Consider the following 21481-nt stretch of genomic DNA (forward strand, 5'->3'; position numbering starts at 1 on the left):
CTCGGAAGGAGCCGAGGCGGTTGGGGGAAGGGGGGGCGCCCGCCTCCTCGAGCTCGTCAGAGGCGCTCCGCCCCCTCCCGCCGCCCGGCCTGCCGGGGCGGCTGCAGCCCCGGCCCAGCCGCCGGCGCCGGCTCCCTCGCCCCGCCGCCTGAGGGGAGCTGGGCGCTGCGCGGGAAGGCGTCTGCAGGTACCCGGGTGCTTTCCAACCGGTCGTGTCCGGCCTTGTACCGGCCTTCCCTGCCGCGGGACGCGGGTGGGTGGCTCAGCGAAGAGCCCGGAAAACGGCCAAGGGATTGGTAAATGAGACGTCCGAAACAGTACTGGAAGGGCTTCGGGTTACTCCAGCAGTACCTGGCACACGTCGTTCGGGGTCGTGAAGAGCTAAAATGGGAGTTTAGAACAACTGTATGAAAAAAAAGTTCCTGGTAATCCTATCCCATGTGTCTGTATTGCCATTCAAAGTTAATTGCAGTTTATCTTAAAAATAGGGACATGAAAGTTTATGAAAATGCATAAAGCTGTGAGCACCTTCAAAATTAACGAAGCTTTACACAGAAGTACGTACCTCCTTTGAAGGGTTTTGATTCAGACCAGTGGGTATTGGGGTTAGTAGTCGCAACAGGAGGTAATGGAAGTCCTGGGACTGGCTTTGAGAAGTCTGTTGAAAGCTGAAATGAAAATAAATATTCTCCTTATGAATTTCTGCAAAAAAAAATTAAAATTTGTCCCCTGTGAGTTCTGAAATCCCGATGAAGCTGGTGACTGGTCTTCAGTATATCAACACTGGCTTCAGTACAGCATGCTTTGATAAATCTTACTTTCTTCCTCTATGTGTCTAACTTAAAATTTAAAGTAATTTTATCTAGCATTTTAAATTTGTTTTAGGCATTATTGATTGCATCCAATTGTACTTGACAGGTCAAAAGTAAAAAGTTCAGCATCTTGTTGATGAAAAAACGTATGATTTGCAGAAGTTCCCTTCATATGAACATGGAATAGTTCTCCTCTAAAGTGGGAGATCAGGTACCTTGGAGTTCTTGTATGAGTTTGCACAAGGTCTGAGTTTCTTGAAAGACATAAGTGCCACCCTTTGAGATCACCTGACAGGGTTTGGGTCTGACTTTGTTCCTTGCATGCCTGTGTAGACCATAACTATGGTGATCTGGATTTGCTAGCAGAAGGTACAGGAGCTGTTCCAGTTAACTATTTTACAGTTAGAGAAATTGTTACAAGTCCAGTTAAAAATTTTACATGCTGTTTTTCTAAAACACTACAGACCTACAATTAATAAAATAGGGGCTATTTTATTAGTTTGAGTTCTGTATTCACAAGCATCCAATATATGATGTAGGCATACGGTCAACAACAGACAAAAAGTAAAAAAACCCAAACCTTTGATAGCTGCAAAACAGCTAGTCAAAATCGGTCGTGGTAATAGTCCTGGTTGTGATTTTAGGCAGAATATTAGAACAATCTGAGATGGTTACTGTTCTAGCTAAGTGTCTTTGTTATTATCAATGGCGGTGAGAAAAGGTCCAGAAAGATGATCTGGAGCTATATGTATACAACATAAGCAATATACATGTTGCAACATATGTTAGATTTGTGTTCTAGAACTCATACATTTTTACTTTTATTTTCAAAACAAAACAAAAAAAAATGTAAAATAAAGTAACATTATTTCCAGTATTGCAAAGCCAAACTCTTCACCCTTCCTGAACTTCAGTCCCTTTGTGATTTTTCTAGGCAGGGAAGACTTTTTTCCCCTCAGAATGTGTTCTGTAAATGTTGGTTTTATTAATATGACCTCAACAATCTGGATAACCTTGGAACTTTTTTAATTATTATTTTTATTTCCTTTGGAAGGTCTAACTGGCTGGACTTTCCCCTTCCTCCCTGACATCTCGGCTCACGGGAAATGCTCGGTTTTGGGGCAGAGGCACATGGAGGGCCGAGGCTAAACCTCGCGCTTGTTTTGAGTGAGCAGTATCCATCTGCGGCTTGAACGCAGGAAGGGTCTTACAGGAAAGCAAGCGGAAGACTTCTCGAGTTGCGTTCTGCGGGCGCAGGGAGCTCTCAGAAGTTGCGCAGACGACACCGAGTCCTTTGTTTTCTTACTCAACCTGGCTGGGGGCTGCACTTGGCCGTCTCGGTAGCCCTCCTGGCAGATACCCAGCGCCCCGCCGGCGCCGCAGCTTTGGGCTGCCGGCAGCTGGGCCGCGCCCGCCGCCGCCCCTCCGCGGGCGCGCGGGGAGCTCCGCGGGCCTCCCCTCCGCAGGCGTGAGGAGAGGGCGGGCCGGGGCACGGCCGGGGCAGCGCCGCCCTCCTGCTGTACTGCGGCGGCGGCTGCCGGTACGGGCGGGCTGGGGCCGCGGCCCAGGAGCCCTCCCGCGGCGGGGCGAGGCGGTTCCGGGGGGCCGGGCTCGGCGCTTCCTCCCGCCGAGCATGGCAGTGCCCTCTTCCTCGCAGAGCGTTCGCGCTTCAGGCAGTCACCGTTAGTTAGGCCAGACGTGGCCGAGGGAGCGCCGGGCGGTGGCGGGAAACGAGCCTAACCTGCGCTTTGCGCCTGTGTGCGGGTGGGGGCAGCGGGGCCCCGGCCGCCGCCGCCGCCGCCTTGAGGCCTGTGTGGCGGTTCGGCCCCTTCTCCCGCTCCTGCTGCGCGTCCTTCTGGGTCAGCGTCTCCCCGCGGGAAAGGAGGCGGCGGCTCGCAGGTGGGAGCAGGCGGGTTTCCCGCGGGTGGGCCGGCAGCAGGCCGGCGCGGAGGCAGCCCCGGCGCTGCGGGTCAAGGCAAGGGCGGGACAGGAGAGGACTGGAGGTAGGCCGCTGGTGGAAGCCCTGTGACAGGGATGTCGTGCTGCCCACGGAAACTGAGGTGGCTCTGGCAGACGGGGGAAACCCACGCTATACCGCACCTTAACACTGCGTTACGTAAAATCGTTAATACCGTTTATGCTTGGGGAGTGACGGGTGTCCACATTTTCTCCTTTGTGGAAGACTTCCTGGCTCACTGGGGTTTGTAATACAGCCTTGAAAATGCTTATTGTATCTCAACTGATAGGAAATTAAAGAATTTCTTATCCTTTTAGTGTATATTTTGCATGCTAACCAGAACGCTTTAGAAATAATTCTTCAAGTAGATACAAATTGTCTATTTTTAATCTATGTAAGTTTCAAAACATCCAACGTTTCCTACTGATTTTATAAGATATTATAATTAATTACAATTAAAAATTGCATACAAGTTTGTGGTAAATCATTGGTATCTGCTAAATACCTTCCAGAAAGAGAAATATTTGGAAACTTCCAGCAGACTGTTGTAGATACATCTCCTGGTTCCCGGGCATTAGGACAAGGGGGATGCAAGGTCCACTGCAGCATGAGGGGGAAAGGATGTGTTACCTAGGCTTACAAGGAAATTATCTGAGCCTGAAGTTTTTATATTCTCTTCAGGTATCTACTTCATCCTATCTTCTGGCATCTTAGCTTGCCAGTACTGTGGGGAATAAGTGTGAATTGATACTGTAATTATTTTTTCCATCAGATGGACATATGAAAATAGAGGAACAGTAAGCAAGACAAAAATAAACTAATAAAATGCCTTTGCTTAATATTTTGTAGTACAGCACATGAAATCTTAAAACCAAGTTTAAATATATCAGTCTTCTCTTAAAGGCATTTGTCTGATGCTGTCTTAGTTCTCTAAAACAGGATTAAGGAAAAAAAAGCTGTTTGTTTGCAGCTAGGACTCCAGACATGAGCATACAAAAAGGTTAAATATTTGTGCTGGCTTTCAAGCTGTACTTTACTATCACATCATTAGAGGAGAAATGCTTTTTTTTTTCCTCTTTAGGTAGTTTGTATAGTTCAATAATTCTGGTAACTTTGTGTTGCTGCTTTGCTTAGAAGCTGTTGGTGGAACAGTCAAACACTTCTGCTTTTCATTATTGTCACTGTATCTGATTTGCTCCATCTACATGGCAAAAGGGAACAGAAAAAGTATTTTTAATTAACTGGAAAATCTGTGGGTAAAAAAATTGTCAAATGGTCTGGTAAATGTAGTTAATTTAGTACTTGAGACTTTGTGGAATATTACTATATCGTGATTTAACAGTGACTTGACCATCCTTTGATCTGTATTTTAGCTTGTTTAATACACATTATACAATTTCATAAGAAGTCCCAGCTACTTCTAAAAGTATGTGTCTGCGTACTAAGGGAAAAGCCAGAAATACTTTTTATGGAGATTACGTGAAATAAATACTGTCACACAACTTTTCTCAGTGATACAGTGGAATAAATTCTTTGTAGAGACAACTACTGTATGGAAGAAATAGAAGCAATAAAAGCAATCTCTGAAAAGGGACTACAAAGCAACTCATTATTGTAAAAGATACTCAATACATAATATCTGGAAAAATTGTCCTATCTTTGGATACTTTCATTTTGCGTAAGGAAGAAAACATTTCATGTTATAACATCATAAATTAAAATTACTTCATTTTAGCTTTCCTCGTATCTGCCCCAGTGTCAGCAACAGCAGTGTAGTACAATATGTCATATGACTTTTTATTCTCTGAAGCTGATTGGGCAGACATCAAAAGAAATCCAGCTATATCCAATTTCATAGAATGATTTCGGTACTTTACTTAGACTGCTCAAATAAGGTTTTTTCTTTCTCAGTAGACCTAGTGCCTGCTGCTGCCATCACCTTGATAATGTTACACCGATGGATTCATGCCTACAGCTGAAGAGCATTCAATTTTGTTGACAGTATGGCATGTTGATAATTTTTGTTGTTAATAATTATATCTCCTAAAGCAAGACTTCTAGACTTTCCCTTGATCTCCTGAGTTAAGGGAGTTTGATAGGTCTTTTTTCGTGTACCATGACATTTACCACCAGTGGTTTGTGTTCCACAGCTTGGAACCAGTTTCGCAGGTTGTAAAATAAATACATAGTTGTTAGCACTGTGTACAAATTGGGGGATATGTTAAGAAAACAAATGAATACTTAGCAAATTTCAATAGATAGGGCTGTAGCTTCCACTATAATTTGGGAAATTAGGTTGCTTTTCTTTTGTACAGTGGCTGATTTCAGCTGACGTGTTGTGACTGGTTGACATCCTGTATTACAAAGGTGGTCAGCCTTCCTGACTAGAAGCCACATACCAAAGTTTTCATGCGTTTGCAAGATGAAGACCACATACTAAAGAGAGGAGTGTGGAAAGGAAACTCTGGGAGAGACTTATAGACAGGATACACTAGATACCGCTGTGGGATGGGTGCACATACAGAGCCAGAGGAGTCCAGTGATGCCAGCTCAGTCTTGCTGCCTCACTTCCTTTTACAACCAATAGTTGCATTGCAAAGCTCAGCTTTGCCGTCTCAGTAGTGGCATGATAGCACATCTGCCTTTTAAAGGCAGGCTTCTAAATTTGAAAACTGACCAAGTGGACTAACTTTTCTTAGTGCTTCTGGGCATGTCAGTGTTCATTGTTGGGAGCTTCTCTGAGACTAATCCAGGTTGTAAGATCTTCTCAAGTTTACCTTATTCAGAACATTAAAAGGTATAGATGTTGATTTGTAGCTAGAGTTATGACCGTACCTAACTGCTTTAATTCTGTCTCATTACAGGTGCCTCAGAATTGAATTCTTCTTAATACAGTGACCATACAGGATGAAAGAAAAATGATCTTCTGTTTTTCAGTTACTTGAGTTTGTTCTTTTTAACAACATGCTTTACTGTGAAAAGTGAAAGAGGAAACTTTCTGGACATTTCAAAGATAGCTGGTAGACATAGCAAAATGCTTTGTTTGAGGCAGGTTTGCTTGTTTATGCTGAGACATTACCAAGCTCGCACTCTGAGTAGTGATCTGCTTTTGAGCCAGATAAATAGCTGCACCCACGAAGATGAAGTGTTCAGCCTTGTTGGAAGGAACAAGGCCAGGCTTTCTGAAAAACATGTGGGAATTGCATTGAACCTGCTGTGGCAATTGCAAAAGAAGAGACCTCTTCTCTTAAGGACTAATGACTATGTAAGAAATCACTCCCAGTTTCTTACCCTTTGCATTTTAGCAGAAAAAACAGTGGAACACATGGAAGATGAGACCATAGTGGACATCCTATATAGTATTCTGAGGTAAGCAGGATTATGTTGAATTCCACATCTATACATTTTGTATTTGGTAATAAAAAGAGATGGAATTTTGATTACAAAGCCATCTTACAAGGAGATTGGGAGGCTGCCCTGTCCCACCTTCTGTATTCTGACTGTGTGACACAGACAACTTAATGTCCTGTGCCTCAGTTTTTGAGATGCAGGCAGAACTGATCTGTTTTGCTCTCCCAGTAAATTGAGTTACGGTTATTAATGCACAAATGTTTATAATCAGTTTGAATGGAAGGAGCGATAGAAAAGCAAAACATTATGATAAATAGTGAAAGGACATGTCTTATTTCTTTATAACTTTTGAAGCAAACTTCAAACTATTATGTCTTTCTTCTGAAGGCTCAATGTTGAAGACCACAATTCTCTAGCAGAAGTGCTTGTTACAGAAGCATGGAAGAGATTAGACAGGCAAGTACTGTTCTACTATGCTTTGTGAAAAGTATAAGTTGCAAGCATGATTTGCTTCATGTGAGGCTACACTGAGTTCTCAAAGAGTATTTACAAGATGTTTTAAACATTAGGTATTTTAAATGTCAGTTGTGTTTTTGAAGGTTTTGGAAATATACATGTGGTGGCTTTGAGTATTAATGGGCTTTGGTACACAAATACTTCAGAGATTCAGATACTGCAACAACAGGAACCAACACTTAAGATTTTGAAATTTGTTGTCCATGTAGATTTATGCGTTTGAAGTAAATTGCAGGTTTAATATTTATGGTTTTATCTTGGTGCTTGCTATCTAACTCGTAAATGGTTGTTAGAACCCTGCTCATCTCAATTTTAGTAAAAACCTCTTGTATTAAAACATCAACATTTTTCCTTTGTGCGGTTTGTCGTGGTTGTTGTTTGTTGGGTTGTTTTGATTTTTTTTTTTTTTTTTTTGGATATTGCAATTTTCATTCTTTAATCTCAGATTAATGGCAGAAGCTAGTGTCAGTCTTGGCACCAGCATCACAGAATTGCCTCTCCCAGCTTAACACCTGGGGCATCTTGACAAGTAAATAAGTTCAGTGTAGCTTGAACACAAAATGACATTCAGGTAATAAATAGCTCACATTCATTTTAGCTATTTCACATCGTTGCTTGAGAATGTGATCTTTCTATGTTTCTTACACTGGTCTGATTAAATGAAGAACTGATTTTTGTAGAGCTCCATATGCACAATATGCTTTAATATGAAATACCTAGGTGTTTTGACTAAGTCCAAGTTATCACTATAGGTGACCAAATAAAAAATGCTTAGATATTTTGTTCCCTTGTTTTGTAATTTGAATATAATCTTGTCTTTTATATAATTGTTGAAGTAGATTTTTTTCTTTAGTTATTCACTAGAAATAAAAGGTGAATACTCATGTTTTTCTTTGATGTCTTGACAGGCTTAGTTGGCCAGCTCTGTCTAAATTCGCACTGTGTTTATACAAGCAACACAGACGTTTCAGTCCCGTAATGGGCAAAGTAGCTCAGGTTGTGGACATGAAACTGGATTCCATACAGGATATAAGGTAAGTGTCAGAAAGAATTTGAGTAGCAGGAGAAGCAGTATGTCACAATTACTGGGCTGCCTTTGCTGAACACTTTCCTTTTTTCTCAACTGAAGGTGGCTTTTCTTCAGTTTGGGCTTTGTGGGAAAGATGTGATTTGTATTTGTGCATTGATTTTCATGGACAGGTTTGCTTAGGGGAATGCATTTTCCCAATGATTTTGCAAATAATTTATTTATAAGCAATTTAAACAATTAAAACTAATGTTCTACTTATAGTGGAAAAATGGCAGATATTGCTTTATCCTGATTCTAAATTTTGCATGGACTTTTTTGTGAATTTAGAGGCTACTGACTCATCAGAAGGTGTTTTTCTTCCTTGACATTGATAGTTTCTCTACTATGACATGGATTTAGTTTGCTATTGTGAATAGCAATAAGGAGTCTTAAAGCAATGTTATTTTTATTTAACTTAAGAGGTGGGGGTTTTTTTGGTCAAGTTGAATGAATCAGTTCTTTTGCTAGCATGTCATGCTAGCATATTAATGCATTACCCTAATATTAAAATTACTTAAAACCTGGCCCTAGTCAAAGAAATCCAAGCTTCCTTTTCTTGCCTCTGTTTCCCCTGGGCCATTATAAGCAAAGGCTGCTCTTTTTTTCTGCTTTATACAGCACCAGCAGTCCCAACACTTATTTTTGTGGATGTGAGGAGTCTGCTTATGAAACTCATTGAACGGGACTGCATTTCTTCACAGAAATGACTCTCCCTGTGGTCATAAGTTTTATTCCCCGAGGAAGGGATTCTTTCTTTAGGAGTGACAATGACTCTTTCTCCCCATCTGTCACTTGAGAATTTTTTGAGTTTCTTTAGTTTCCATTGAACATTAAAGATCTTTTTACAAATTTGAATCAGGCAAGTCAGGGTCTTGCCTTAGGCAAATGCTTTCATCGTAAGGGATGGTTGCAAAATCCCAATCGTTTCAGAAATTCACTGAAAGCAGAATTTTGACTTTAGTAGGAGAAGTGGTTTTTGCTCAGCTGTTTTCTCTGCGTTAGATTTAAAATTCCTTTTCAGGCAGAAGCCAGCAACACCCTGACTAATGTTCCTTTCTTTGCGTAGTTTATTTAAGAAATCTAAAATTTATTACTTACCATGTTCAATGTGTAAGTGTAAAATCTTTTGAATTTTTTAGGATCTTGTCAGTTTTGATGATCAGCATATCTGATGTTATCTCACAGAGTTTTCGAGATCGATTGCTACAGAAGGCTGGACAGCTCTTGGAAGAAAAGGAAGTCCACTTCAACTATGCCAAAAGAATACTACAATTTCTTCAAAATGTTAAACTGAGATATCATCCATTGCTAGAAAGATGTAACAAGATTTTCCTTAAAAATACCTCCCGTCTTGATGTACACAGTATTAGTCTTATTTTTGGACTCTATGAGCAGCTGGGTTTTGACAGTGCTGAATTCCGCTTGGTTGCTAAACAGCTGCTGTCTGGAGCTATAGATGATTATTATGATCCTGAAACCTTTGCAAAATTATTTTTTACTCTTGCGCCTCTTGCAGGATCCACAGTAAGAGAAAGGTAAGTTTGTTAACAAATTTGTCTTTTTTATGATATATTCGTAGTCTTGCACAGAAATTAAAAATGTACCGTGTTTTGGAGGAATTTCCGAGCCTATCTGTGAGCTGAGCAGTAGGTTTCCTAGTTGTAACTTTGTAGCAATGTATTATTTCATTCTGGAAACACTGTCATTCATAGCAGTTTGCCTTGAAACAGTTGCATAGAAAGCTGGATCCAGTAATCAAGGGACATGTGAACGCTGTTAGGCAAGGCCATCTTTCAGATCTGTCTCTTAGACTATGGCCTTCCTTTCACAGTGGATGGTAGTAAAAAACTTTTCTCTTTTTGCTGAGAAATGTATGCAGTGGTGTGTGTTGCTTTTTCCTTTTTAAGACTGGCAGTAGCTGAAACAGACTGAGTCTTGCCCTATCCCAGTTTGCTGTACATCCTATTCTGTATGAAAGGTCATCAGCAGGGAACGCTTCAGCATTTATTTAGTATTACACAGTATTGTGTGGCAGATTTTTCTCTGCTTGTTTTTCTTGTGCTACAGAATCCTGTTTGGGGGTGGTATTAGTCATGGGTCTCTCAAAGTCTGCAGTTTTAGGCAGAATTTACTGTATTAATTACAATTAGTCATATTTTCAGACTTTTCTTCATGAACGTTTGCCTCTATTTGGAGATATGGATATACTGCAAGCCTGTGTTGGTTTTGCCGTAGCTGACTTAGTTCCAAAAGCTTTTCCTAGATTTTTTTCTAAATTTATTTGATTTTTAGTGACAATCAGTTTGATGTAGAAAAAGTCATTGGCTTTATTTGCCACAGAACCTGGTCAACTCATGTTTGGTTTTGTTATCTGTGAATTGTTTCGTGTCTTAGAGTTCCTTCCCTACTTCTTGTCAACTTTGAGAATTGTTGGACTCGCTGTTTTCTAGCATCAGAGCAATATGTACTGATCCGACACACACCTCTGTCTGTGCTGTACAGATCAACTGTTTAGAAGAAGGGTCCACAGAACAAAGGTCTCTAGTTTTGGGGGAATTCGTTTTCCTGTATTTCCTGAAGTAGTCTATTGGTTTTTTCCCTCCTAAACAAATAAAATGGCTGCAGTCTTTGCTGGAGATTTTCACTGCTTTTCTCTGGAAAACAGATCTTTTCTTTTCCTGTTTAGATTGCTAGTAACTGCAGTGCGCATGGCAGAAGAATTTAGCTGTCACCAAGTATTGGTAATACTGAAGACGATGCAGAAAATGAAATGCAGAGATTCTCATCTACTCAAAAAGTATTTTTTTTTGATACTACTAAGAGGTTGTATTCTCTGGGTAAACTATTTCCATTTAGTATGGAAAACTATATAATATCTAGTATGTTGGAAGTGGAGAGCATGTCACTTGCACACAAATGCATGTACACTATATATAATTGGCTGTTACGTAGTTTAGAATATCACAGCTTGACCCAGAAATAATTGAGGCAGTTTAGAAATTTCATAGAAGGACATTTCAACCCTACCATGTTAATGTAATATAATTTTTGCTTATTTAAAAATATGTGATCCTCTTTGAGTAAAATTAGCCTCTAACAATTACTGTAAGACAATTAAGCATATAGTAAATCGATGTGTCCTATCTAGGTGATCCTGTTACTGATGTGCATTGTTTCTTCAAAAGTCATTGTGCCCTACTTTGAGCTATTAAGTCTTGTGTCTTTAAGAACCTGGGCCAGATTTTCTGCAGTTGTGCACTGAACATTGTTTGTAGGGAGAGGTAATATATTTCACACAAAGAATGGACAAGCAGGTGAGGTTTTCGGCACAGAAGATGTAGTATCAGATATGTCACAGATGCAACAGAGTTAAATGCAAGTTGAGAGCAATAACTGGATTGAATGTAGTTGTATGAAGCAAATAGATCCTTGGAAGAAAAAGAACAAGTAGTATGGTGGAGCAGAGTGGTATTAAAGGGAAGACCAGGTGAATTCATGATGCTTCTCCTTGAATCTCACTGTCTAAAGGTCTTAAGGTATTCTCTTTCCCTACAAACCTAGCCACCTCTTGCAGCTTTAGACAAACATAGCTGTAGCAACCACTATTATGTGAGTGAGTACAGTGGTGCTGAAGCTGGTGATGCTGTTCTAATTTATCCCATTCTTGGTCCACTCTGACCATTATTAGAGTGAAATAGCCATTTTGCTGTGATAAGGGCTTTAATTTTGCAGCTCACTAAGTAGAGAGAGGCTGCTATGTCTCAGTGGAACACCGTCAAAACTGGGGTGAAGAGGAGCATGGGTGTGTGTAACCCTCCACCTAGGTAGTGTGCACCACAGGACACCCTTTCTTCATGTGGGATGTTGGGTTTTGTAATATCTTCTGTATTAGCATAATACCATGTCATCTTTTTCTCTTTGCATTCAGAATGACTTCTGTTCTGCACAAACACTTGGATAGCTATCATGTATTACAGTTGGTAAAGTTAACACAGTACTTGGTGGTGTTGCGTTGCCACAATCTGGAGCTGTTTGCCAAACTAAAAATGTTGCTATTTGGGTAAGTGTGTATTCTTGGAAATGTAGCTATTTAAGTATTAAACAGTTGTCTACTTAATATTTTAAGTAACAAGCTAAGATGTTCAGTTGTTTTGGTTCCATAAAATACGAAGAAGTAGCAAACTGTTAAAAGTTTTTAATTCTATTAAACACATAAATCAGAGGATAGGAAGTGGATATTGTCTTGATTATAGACCCGTTAATGTCTGCTAATAGATATCTTTTAAAAATAGATACTTTTTTTTTTTTTCCCTTGGCCGCTGCAATATAATGGAACAGGAAATTTTGAGTGGTACTTTATAGGAAGGGCAGGTATTAGTGTCATCTCTGATGTTTGAAGAAACAAGTAATGTAAAATATATGGTAAGAATGCCATGCTTGGGAAAAGTGAAAGTGTGAAGAAGAAGTACTCTTCTTTTGATTGAAGAACCATCTAGTTAGTTCTCAGGGTTGTACAGTTGCAACACAGAAAGGGAAACCATTTCTGGAATTGTGGGAGAAGGGATCTGCCACTGTTGCTTCCATTGCTGAGCCGCTGTAGGAATGCAGTGCCCTGGCCGTACGTGTTTTTTGTGGATGATGCCTTCATGTTCCTCAGGCACCTCAGAACCTGGTGCTCCCCAGGACAGGAATCACAGAAATTATCCAGGCCCAGAAACCCGCACACTCCATTAACAAAGGTGGATCTTCTGCCCCTTACTAAGGACTCCTGTGTTGACCAGTAACACTTGAAGCTTCACCAGCTGACTGAGATGCTCCCTTGTCTTCTTCCCTTTTTCAGTTTTGAATAAATTATAAGGAGGAAGTTAATCTCAATGAAATGGTAGTCACTGTGAATTTCTACTGTGTCATTAATATTCTACTTGCTTTATATTTGGTGTGCAGCTTTTGAAGTTTAAAATAATTTTTCATGCATGTAATTAATTTGGTTTTTTAAACATTTTCACTTTGTCAATACTAATGTTTTGTTTTTATTGCTCTCTCCCAGTTTTTTAAAATCTAGTGTCGTACCTGCTGATACTGCTGCAATAATTCGTGTTCTGGCTATGCTTCCTCCCTTTCAAGTGGAGGAAATCATTATAAACAAAGCAGCAGCAGTTCTGCCTCAATGCAGGCTCCATCATTTGAATTGCATTGCTACAGCTCTTGTCAAATGGAATCATTGTGACCAGTTGCACTGGCAAAACAGTTCTGAGCTATGTGTAAAGCTTCTGCAAAAACTAAATGACTGTGGATTTCAGAGGCTTCAGAAAGCCAACAACTTAAATCTTCTGTTGGAAGAACTTACACATGTGAATGGAGAGTGGTTTGAAGAAGTCATGAATGAGGAAACTATGGCCATGTGTCAACACTTGATAGACCAAATAACGTGGGCAAATGTATTACAGTTGTCTTCTTTTCTCATGAAAACAAACCACCATTGTCCTTCATTACTTGACAGAATAGCTTCAGTGACTGTTGAAAATATAGACAAGGTATTACAGTTTTTCCTTCTATCTGCTGTGTAAGTTACTCAATAAGAAAGTAGTTAATGTGTTTCAGAACACAATCCACAACAGTGTTCCTAAGACTTTTCTTCAGTGTACCTGATTTGGAGCTCATCTTTTTCTGTGTTCACTCAAAGTTGTTTTGCACTTACTTGTCTTTAATTTTCCTTTCTTATTTTATTGTTCTGTCAGTCAGTGTTAGGTCAACCATAATCCTTTGCATTCAGCTTTAAATTTGACCATCTTAAATAATTTTTTTAAACTTCTTTACAAATAGTCACATCACACAGTGTATATTTTTACATTACTCATTCTTGTGGGAATTTCCTCAATAGCCTGTCTTTTTTGTCAAAATTACTGTGTTTTCTTGCTATCTTTTTTTTCTCCTTCTCAATCTGGTATTTATATAGATCTTTGATTTTATTCTAGGACAGTTTAGTTTCTTTAAGAGAATTTAATGGGAAACCTTTTTAAAAGCTTCTTAAAGTAAGTATACAGAAACACTTGGATTATCTACATGAAATAGATTTTAAGTTTTAGCCATAGCTGCAATTTTAATGATTTCTGCATTTTAATTTTTTAATATTTTTCTCCAGGAAAAGGTGACAGAAAATAGCTCATTAAATGTCCCAATTCTGAATGAATTATAAAACCCTTTTTTATTGTGAAGCAGTATTAGGATATTTTGCCGTGACTTAATTCAGGATGTCTTTTTTCCAGATCCACCCCTTTGAAATCTATTCTATTCTCTTCCTGTTCTCTGCTCTGAACTACGACCCTCCTGCCAATGAAGAGTTCTTTGAGAGTTGTATCCGACATCTTACTTCTAACTTGAGTAAGTGCATTTGATGAAGATATTCTGACACCAAATAAATGAGTATCATTGGAAGATATTATTTGTACTGAGTAAAAATGGGTGGGAATAGAATGGCTTTTTTATTTTTAAGCAAAGAAAAAAGTGTGTCTGTATGTTACTGCTAATACTCTGCCTACTGGGCTTAAACCACGGCGAAGATTCAGTGTATGCTTCTGTTGGGTTTTCTAGATTCATTTCACCCTTTAAAAATTACTGTTGATAAGGGACTAGCAAGGTAATTCGGATTAATTTGCTGTGTTGTTCTTGGATAGAGTTGTTGCGGTGTTCCCCAAGGAATCATCATTTGGGGACAGGATACACTTTGTGATTTTCATTACAAAGAAATGGCCGAGTTGTAGAGGAAATGTGTAGAGACAGTTTTATTTGATTGATGATACAGATTCACAGAACTGTGAAAATTTGCTTTCTACTGAGATATTGTGGAGTTACCTTTTTTTAAGACTAACTAGTTTCCTCCTGCAAAGACCTGGCAAGAGTTACCTTATGCCTTGGTGCAGTTAGCAGAGGTAGTCCTTAATCTGCCTTTGTGTTCATTTAGTACACTAAGAGAGGAACCTGGATGATTTGGGAGGCCATGGGGAGGGCATTGCAAATCCTTTCAACTTTATGTCATGTGAATATGGATTTCTGTCTGTTTTTTAAAGGTTGTTTTGAAACTCACCACTTGGTGCTGCTTGGTCATGTTTTGGCAGTGGCTGGGTATTTTCCTCCAGTTCTGATAATGAAGATATTTAATGTTTTTTTCCTAAGCAAATTGGATGCTCAACTTGAAGGTAGGTCTAGCTCACTGATGAATTTGATTATGTAGTATTTGGCATAAAATGGAATTGTGGACCTGTATATGACTTAAGAAGTAGTTACTCTTTAAATGATTTCATTTTCTTGAAAGACCCCTCTATATAATCTAGTAATTATTTGAGTGCTAAAAGGGAAGGAATGAACAAAAGTTTGTGGTTTGTTTTAAAAGTACAGACTTGTATTGAAGATGGGAGAAGCTCCTTTAAAATAAATTTTATAGTCAACTTACTGCACTCAGTATTTAATAATTCTCCAATTTTATTGAAAATAAAATTACCCGAGTGTGGCATTTATTACTAGAAATAGTCACAAAGCTCAAGAAATAATGTGGGATTCTTGTCTGTAAGAAATGAATCCTGCCAGTCTCTTTTCTCTAAATTAGGGTCTGTGTTTGACCGTTTCCTTCCTCTCTACCTGTACGTTGTTCACTGTCAATGTACTGTTGCCATTTGGCCTTCAACCACTTCATTAAAAGTTAAACGGTAGAAGAGAGTTTAAATTGCTTCTTTCTTTTGACTTGCTGTTGTTCTTAATATTGAGCAAAATGGTTATTTTTCATTTTTTCCTCAGAGATTTTGAGAACCTTTCTAAGATTCTGCAGCATGAATTTTATAAACACCATAGTATATAGATATTTGCATCTCTAGTAAAGAATTCAGAGGTAGCCATTTAGTTCAACGTGTTGCATTTTTTACATTTCAGTTCACACCTTCTTATTTTGTTTAACTCAGTCCTGCCCGATACCCTAAAGCAGAGGGTCCGTTTGCACCTCATGAAATTAAACAGAGCAGTCTGTCTGGAATGTCCGGAGTTTCACATCCCTTGGTTTCATGAGCACTACTGCCAACATATCTTTCATAACAGTAAGTAGTTTAGGAGAGGAAAGACTGCCCTTGTTACTAGTGGTCTATTTTCAACAGTCTGCTAGATGCTTCTTCTAAAACTGTCATGTTGACACTAGCACACAATAGAAGCTCAGAAAGGCGCACCCCACTGTCTGCTGAGGATGTGTTCTTGAAAAGTGCAACCACTTAGTAGTGCGACAGATAGCAAAGCAGTGTTTTCCCTGTGAAAATTAATGTAATAGAGATGGGATATTTCTTCATAAGAAATAAATTTAAATACACAGAAACTGTATATGACATGGACGATGGAGAGGCAGGAAGAGGATCATTAGGATTGTCTGCTGGAGGAGATGAGTCACTTTGATCCCTGCTTCACTTACAAGACTGAACATTTGACTTAAATTTTTCAGGGTGAACTTTTTTGCTGCCTCCTCTTGAACTCACTGCTGTTACCTTCCGCAGAAGAATCAAGATCCATCAAGTATGAGAGATGGAGAAGTAGGCTAGTGATCAAGTATAGCAGCTGAGATCTTTCAGAATAGTGATCAGTTCAGAAAATCCAGCTAATGCAAACTCAGTATCTCCTCCACTAATTCTCATGGGGAAGATCTGCTTTGCTATCCATTGAGCTCAGCTACTTTATCTCTGAGACTGAAGATGCTTAATGGAGTAAGGTATTAAACAATCTGCAACAGACAGAGAAGTGACAGATAGTGTGGTGTGCCTGTAATAGATGCAAAGTAAATACTTTAAGTGTGTAAGCACGATTAAAAGCAAACAAAATCCAACAGGTGAAACCTGAAACTAAAGTGTCTGTATGTGAATGGGAAAATCCTGGGATGGAAAGTCTGGTTTTGAAATTCATGCTTAATAGGCACCTGGCACTTTCCACCAAAAGATGATCCCATGGTCTCTGAATTATGATAGAATAACAGCAGGAATTTAAGAAAAAGCTTTAATTCAGTAGGCTGGCTGTTAAAAATGCAGTGTCACAAAGTGCTATTTTCAAAACTTTGGCTGTGGAAGTTTTGATGTGTGAATACTTTATTTTGTCTTTGTAGGCAGGAGCCGAATAAATCCACTGCGACAGCATGTTCACAGAATGCTGACAGAGATCTTAGGAGGGAGCCATTATGCAAGAATATCTGTTCTCACGCCATACTACTATGAAATAGGTGAGAAGTTAATCCGCTAAGGATTGCTATGGAGACCTCTGATACCACGATTATCACCAATATTAGGAAGCCCCTGGGCATGTGGCCACAAGATACTGCAAAGAAGAGATTGCTGTATAAAATACAGTTCCTAAAAAGTTCTGCATAATATAAATAATATTGTGTATCTCTAATTATGGTTATCACTTGGTTTTTCTAGAAGTAAACACTGTACAGATAAAATTCTTTCACTTTTTTTTTTGGTCAGTAAACAGGTTTGTTGTGTTTTCTCACAGATTTTGAGTGTGTTCTGGATGAAAATAAAAAGCCTTTTTCCTGTATGGCTCAGAATATACCTTTGGATGATATGAAGCGAATACACTTGAGTCATGACATCAAGGATGAAGGGAGAAAGGCTCTGCCACCAGGAGCTCAGAGGTTAGTACATTGAATTCTTGCACATTAGCTCTTCCAAGCTTCCAAGTTTAGTTCAAGTTTAGGCCAGGTTTTGATGCTTATGTCCTAAATGCTTGTTGTAGCCCCTAGGCTATTTATTTTTCTGTTCCTTTTTCCAAAGCCTTATGAGGTTTAGCCTTGCTAGGTGTGGTGGGTTGACCCCAGCTGGTAACTAAACTCCCACCCAGTGGCTCGCTCGCTTCCCTACAGTGTCATGGGGGAGAGAAACTGGAGGGAAAAAGCAAGGAAAAATAACTCCTGGGTTGCAATTAAGACAGTTTAAATAAGTGAAGAGAAGAAAGAAGGGAAAAAAAAAAGGGGGGGGAAACAAAACAAGCAATGCAAATGCAGTCACTCACCACGGGCAGACCAGCACCAGAGCAGTGGCTGCTTTGGAAAAACTCCCCCGTTTTACTGCTGAGCATGATGTTGTACGATGTGGAATATCACTTTGGTCAGTTGAGGTTCCAGCTGGGTCCCCTCCCAACCTCTTGTCAGTGCCAGCCTATACACTGTGGGTGCAGAGTGAGAAACAGAAGGCCTTGATGCTATGCAAGCACTCTTCAACAATAGCCAAAATATTGGTGTGTTATCAACACTGTTTTGGTCACAGATCCAAATCACAGCTCCACATGGGCTGCTATGAAGAAAAGTAACTCCATCCCAGCCAGACCCAGTTCACTAGGGCAGACAGGGAATTCTTGAAATGTGTTTCATGAGATTGGAATACTGTTTTCCTCTCACCTCTTCAAATGTTAGCCTTGAAAATGCTGGTTAGCTTTTTTGCCATTTGAACAAAAACAGGTGCAGGGAGGAGCTGCTTTTTCTAAATCATGTGAAGTTCAAGTATCTCTAGATAAATATGAGGAAAATACCTAGTTTCAGGGAGTTGTTTAATTTTCTTTTTCTATGAATTTTCAGGCTTATCTAGTAATAGTCTTGCTGCATCAATACTGAACTAAACCCACCACTTTTTACTATTCTGGTAGGACCTGAAAGTAAATGCACATTTTTGTTGTTTGCAGAATTGCTTTGGAATTTCTTGATTCAAAAGCTTTTAGCAAACATTCACATCACCTGAAGGGAGAACCTGCTGTGAAAAAACGGCACCTGGAAATGCTGGGATACCGCGTAGTTCAGGTGAGCAGTCAGGAGTATTTTATGTCCTTTCTGAGTTGTATCGATAGTGCAGATTGATACATTTTCCTTGCAACAGATTTAAAGACAGTTTTAATAGTTATAAGCACCTACTGGGTGAGAGCAATTTTTGTATTAAGGGGGGAAATTCCAAGCTGTTCTCAAGATGGTGTAAGGACTTCATAGAACTTGCACCTTCTCTGAAAGTGGCTGCAGCAAAACTGAAGTCAAAATGTCTCAGTCCTTACCTTGCTGCAGGCTAAGTAGCAATCTTGAAGTAGCCTGAGTAAAGGAGAAAAAGAGAAACGAGAGTTTCAGTTCAATTCACCAAAGATTTCGACACTAGAAAAAGATTGAGCATACCCTCCTTGAGTGATAGACAGTTATGGCAGCTGCGAGATGGGATATGGATGCTGTTTGTCTGCTGCAGTAATCGTGCTGTGACAGGGAAGACTAGTGGCCAGAGATAATTCACAGCCACCAGCATAGAAACATTTGGATAATGGAGGCTCATGAATGCAGATTCTCCTGTATATATAATTACTCACCTACTCTAATTTTAGCTAGAATCCTTCTTTAAGCTTAGGTTTGGTTTTTGGGTTTTTTTAACGGGATAATCATCCTTCCTCATATTGCCCTGACAGTAAATGTTATGCTACTGATACACCGTTCCAGTTTGATATGTTAACATTACAAACTATAGTGAGCTGGGATTTTTCTCTTGATTTGGGTTTCAAAAGGTGGGAGATGGTGTAATGGCGTTGTCATAGCCTGTATTGCCTGGGCATCTGCTTTACATCTCTGCAACTATGTTGTTTTTTGGAAGCAAACTGACTGTACTTACATGAAGAAGAATCTTGCATTGAGAAATTAATCTTTTTAATATTAGAATAAGCCTAGCTTTTAGAAGGACACAGGTGATAAAATATCTTCAAGTGGAGAACAACAGATATCAGAGAGCCTTTTCTTTGCTGTAAGATGACGTGTGGCTTATACCAACGTTAACACCCAGTTTGTATAATTCTGCTCTACAGATTCCTCACTTTGAATGGAATTCTATGGTTCTGTCAACAAAAGGTGAACAGCTAGAGTATCTGAGAAGGCATCTATATGGAATACACTGATGTCAGACATGCAATCAAAAGTACTTTTTATACGCTTTATGTACCATTAAACTTCTTGTAATCCTGCACTACTTAGTTTTAGAAATCTCTTTATTTGTGAGTCAGCTGGACCAAGGCTTGTCATGGGGCATCGGGTGTCAAGAGATTTAATCCTCAATTTGTTAGGGATTGCAAAAGGCAGGTCACAGTGGGCCATGAAGATGTGATAAGGATGCTTAAAAATCTCCCATTATCTGGAAGCTATTCCTTAATTACATGAGTCTGTGACATTTTTGCCATAAAATTACATTATTGTCTCCTAAATAAATAGCACAGAGGCTTAGCCAGACATAAAACTGTCCAAAGAAAAATTGGAAATACTCTTGACTGTGAGAAGAGGCAGCAGATCTACTGGAAACTATGTCTGTCTTCCAGCATGTGACAGAATGAGCAATAGGGATCAAACAGTATCTGTACTGTGAAACCAAGAAACCGAAATGCAGATTTACTAAGAATAGGACTGCTATTACAGCCATTCTGTTTCCATCTTCCAGAACAGAGGCACTGTGGGTGACTGTGCCGGGGGAGGGTGCTGTGCTGTGAGGAACCTCCAGCTGCTTCTCCTACCCTGTCATGTGGCATGTGCAGAAGAAGTAAGGCTTGAGCCTTCTGGAACACCTTCACATACTTAAAAGGTAGACTAGTTCTAGAGGTCTGGCAGCCACCCAGACACTTGAAACACCTGTACTCCAGTTAAATGCAGCTTGGAAGGGATACCTGAAAGATTTATACAAGGTAAGGAGAAAATAATACTTATGTCAGACATAGGCACTTATTAGCAACTGGATCATTCATGAAATTTACTATTACGGCATTATGCATTTGACTGGCCCTTCTAACAGAAATAAACCAAAATGAGACAAACTTGCCTGTTCTGTAAATAAGGCTGTGTACAAAAGAGCAAAATTAGGATGAAAATTGAAACCAGGAATCAAGATGAAGAAAAGTCTTCAGAGAGCGACAACCACCTTGGTTACTGGTGGTGAAAAACATTACTGGCTTATTTATCATGTTTCAAAGCCATCTGCCAGTTACCAGGCTTCCTGTGATCATCCTCAGCCAGGGTTTCTGTCGGGAGGCATAAGATACTGAGATGTAGAAGGAAAAAGTGGAATAGCCAGGAGAATGTTCATCGTAGAGCAGTAACTATTGAGTGCTCGTACTTCTGCAAACCTGCCCATTTTCAGAGGCAGCCATGTTGTGACTACAGCTGCCATTACCTCGTGACGACTGCCAGCTGTGCCCATCTCCTTCACACACACAGTGTAGATATGTTTTCTTGCCTTTTAGTAGAAGCAATGCACTTTCTTTTTACCACTTCCTTTGAAACCTGGCAGAGGTAAGCAACTGCATTTCTGAATGGACTGTTAGGCACCTGGCTGTCACTTACTTTTTTACGCCTCAGTAGTAGAAGAAAATATTTTTATTGACTGAATACAAATCAGGACACTAATGAAAAGCCAGGAAAAAACAACAGAACTGATCTAAGCTGCAAGGCGCTTTCCTCCTGAGGCAGCCCTCCCTCACATTTGTGGGATGACTGAAAAAGCTAGCAGATGGTTATCTGCTTCTGGTATCAAATGGACAAGGGCTCCAAGACGTAGGAGACAAGCGCTTTGAGGAAATGTCGTTGAAGGCACAGCACATAGAAAGGCTATGCACGTTACGTTTTGTATAAAATGGAGAAGACAATCATAAATACAGGTTAGGATCTCAGAAGGTGAGCTACAAGTCAGAGGCCTTCAAGGTGCAACCTTGGAACGTAAGAAAGGGAGTAGTGGCTGCAGCTGAAGTGATCAG

General features: G+C 39.8%; 2 protein-coding genes across 15 annotated transcripts in view; one reads left to right on the top strand and one right to left on the bottom strand.

Moving 5' to 3' along the window:
- On the top strand, nt 1-19710 carry FASTKD1 (FAST kinase domains 1). Of its 14 annotated transcripts, none has more exons than XM_074873261.1 (16): nt 2363-3012; nt 4684-4770; nt 5634-6138; nt 6508-6576; nt 7545-7670; nt 8845-9240; nt 10392-10502; nt 11634-11765; nt 12753-13239; nt 13972-14086; nt 14773-14901; nt 15658-15789; nt 16833-16946; nt 17222-17363; nt 18407-18521; nt 19553-19710. In XM_074873261.1, exons 3-16 carry the CDS (start codon nt 5804-5806, stop codon nt 19640-19642), a joined length of 2493 nt encoding a protein of 830 aa, XP_074729362.1. In that variant the 5' UTR covers nt 2363-3012; nt 4684-4770; nt 5634-5803; the 3' UTR covers nt 19643-19710. The 14 variants fall into 14 exon arrangements, with proteins under 14 accessions (XP_074729370.1, XP_074729371.1, XP_074729362.1 ...); XM_074873265.1 differs by having other exon boundaries at nt 2363-2815; nt 4681-4770; XM_074873267.1 differs by having other exon boundaries at nt 2363-2711; nt 4681-4770.
- The window catches only part of KLHL41 (kelch like family member 41), a 13627-nt gene continuing 10927 nt past the window's right edge, over nt 18782-21481 (bottom strand). Inside the window, exon 7 of the mRNA XM_074873274.1 lies at nt 18782-18800. The gene's annotated coding sequence lies outside the window, so the exon portion shown is untranslated. The remainder of the gene's footprint in view (nt 18801-21481) is intronic.

Source organism: Strix uralensis, chromosome 6 (genome assembly GCF_047716275.1).
Source record: "Strix uralensis isolate ZFMK-TIS-50842 chromosome 6, bStrUra1, whole genome shotgun sequence".
Taxonomy (NCBI): domain Eukaryota; kingdom Metazoa; phylum Chordata; class Aves; order Strigiformes; family Strigidae; genus Strix; species Strix uralensis.

Bases quoted from the DNA above. Each gene is read 5' to 3' on its own strand.
- FASTKD1 (XM_074873269.1), top strand. From the start codon at position 5,804: ATGCTTTGTTTGAGGCAGGTTTGCTTGTTTATGCTGAGACATTACCAA. The intron at 11,766-12,752 runs GTAAGTGTGTAT...GCTCTCTCCCAG, and splicing joins CTAAAAATGTTGCTATTTGG to TTTTTTAAAATCTAGTGTCG. The intron at 17,364-18,406 runs GTTAGTACATTG...TGTTGTTTGCAG, and splicing joins CTGCCACCAGGAGCTCAGAG to AATTGCTTTGGAATTTCTTG.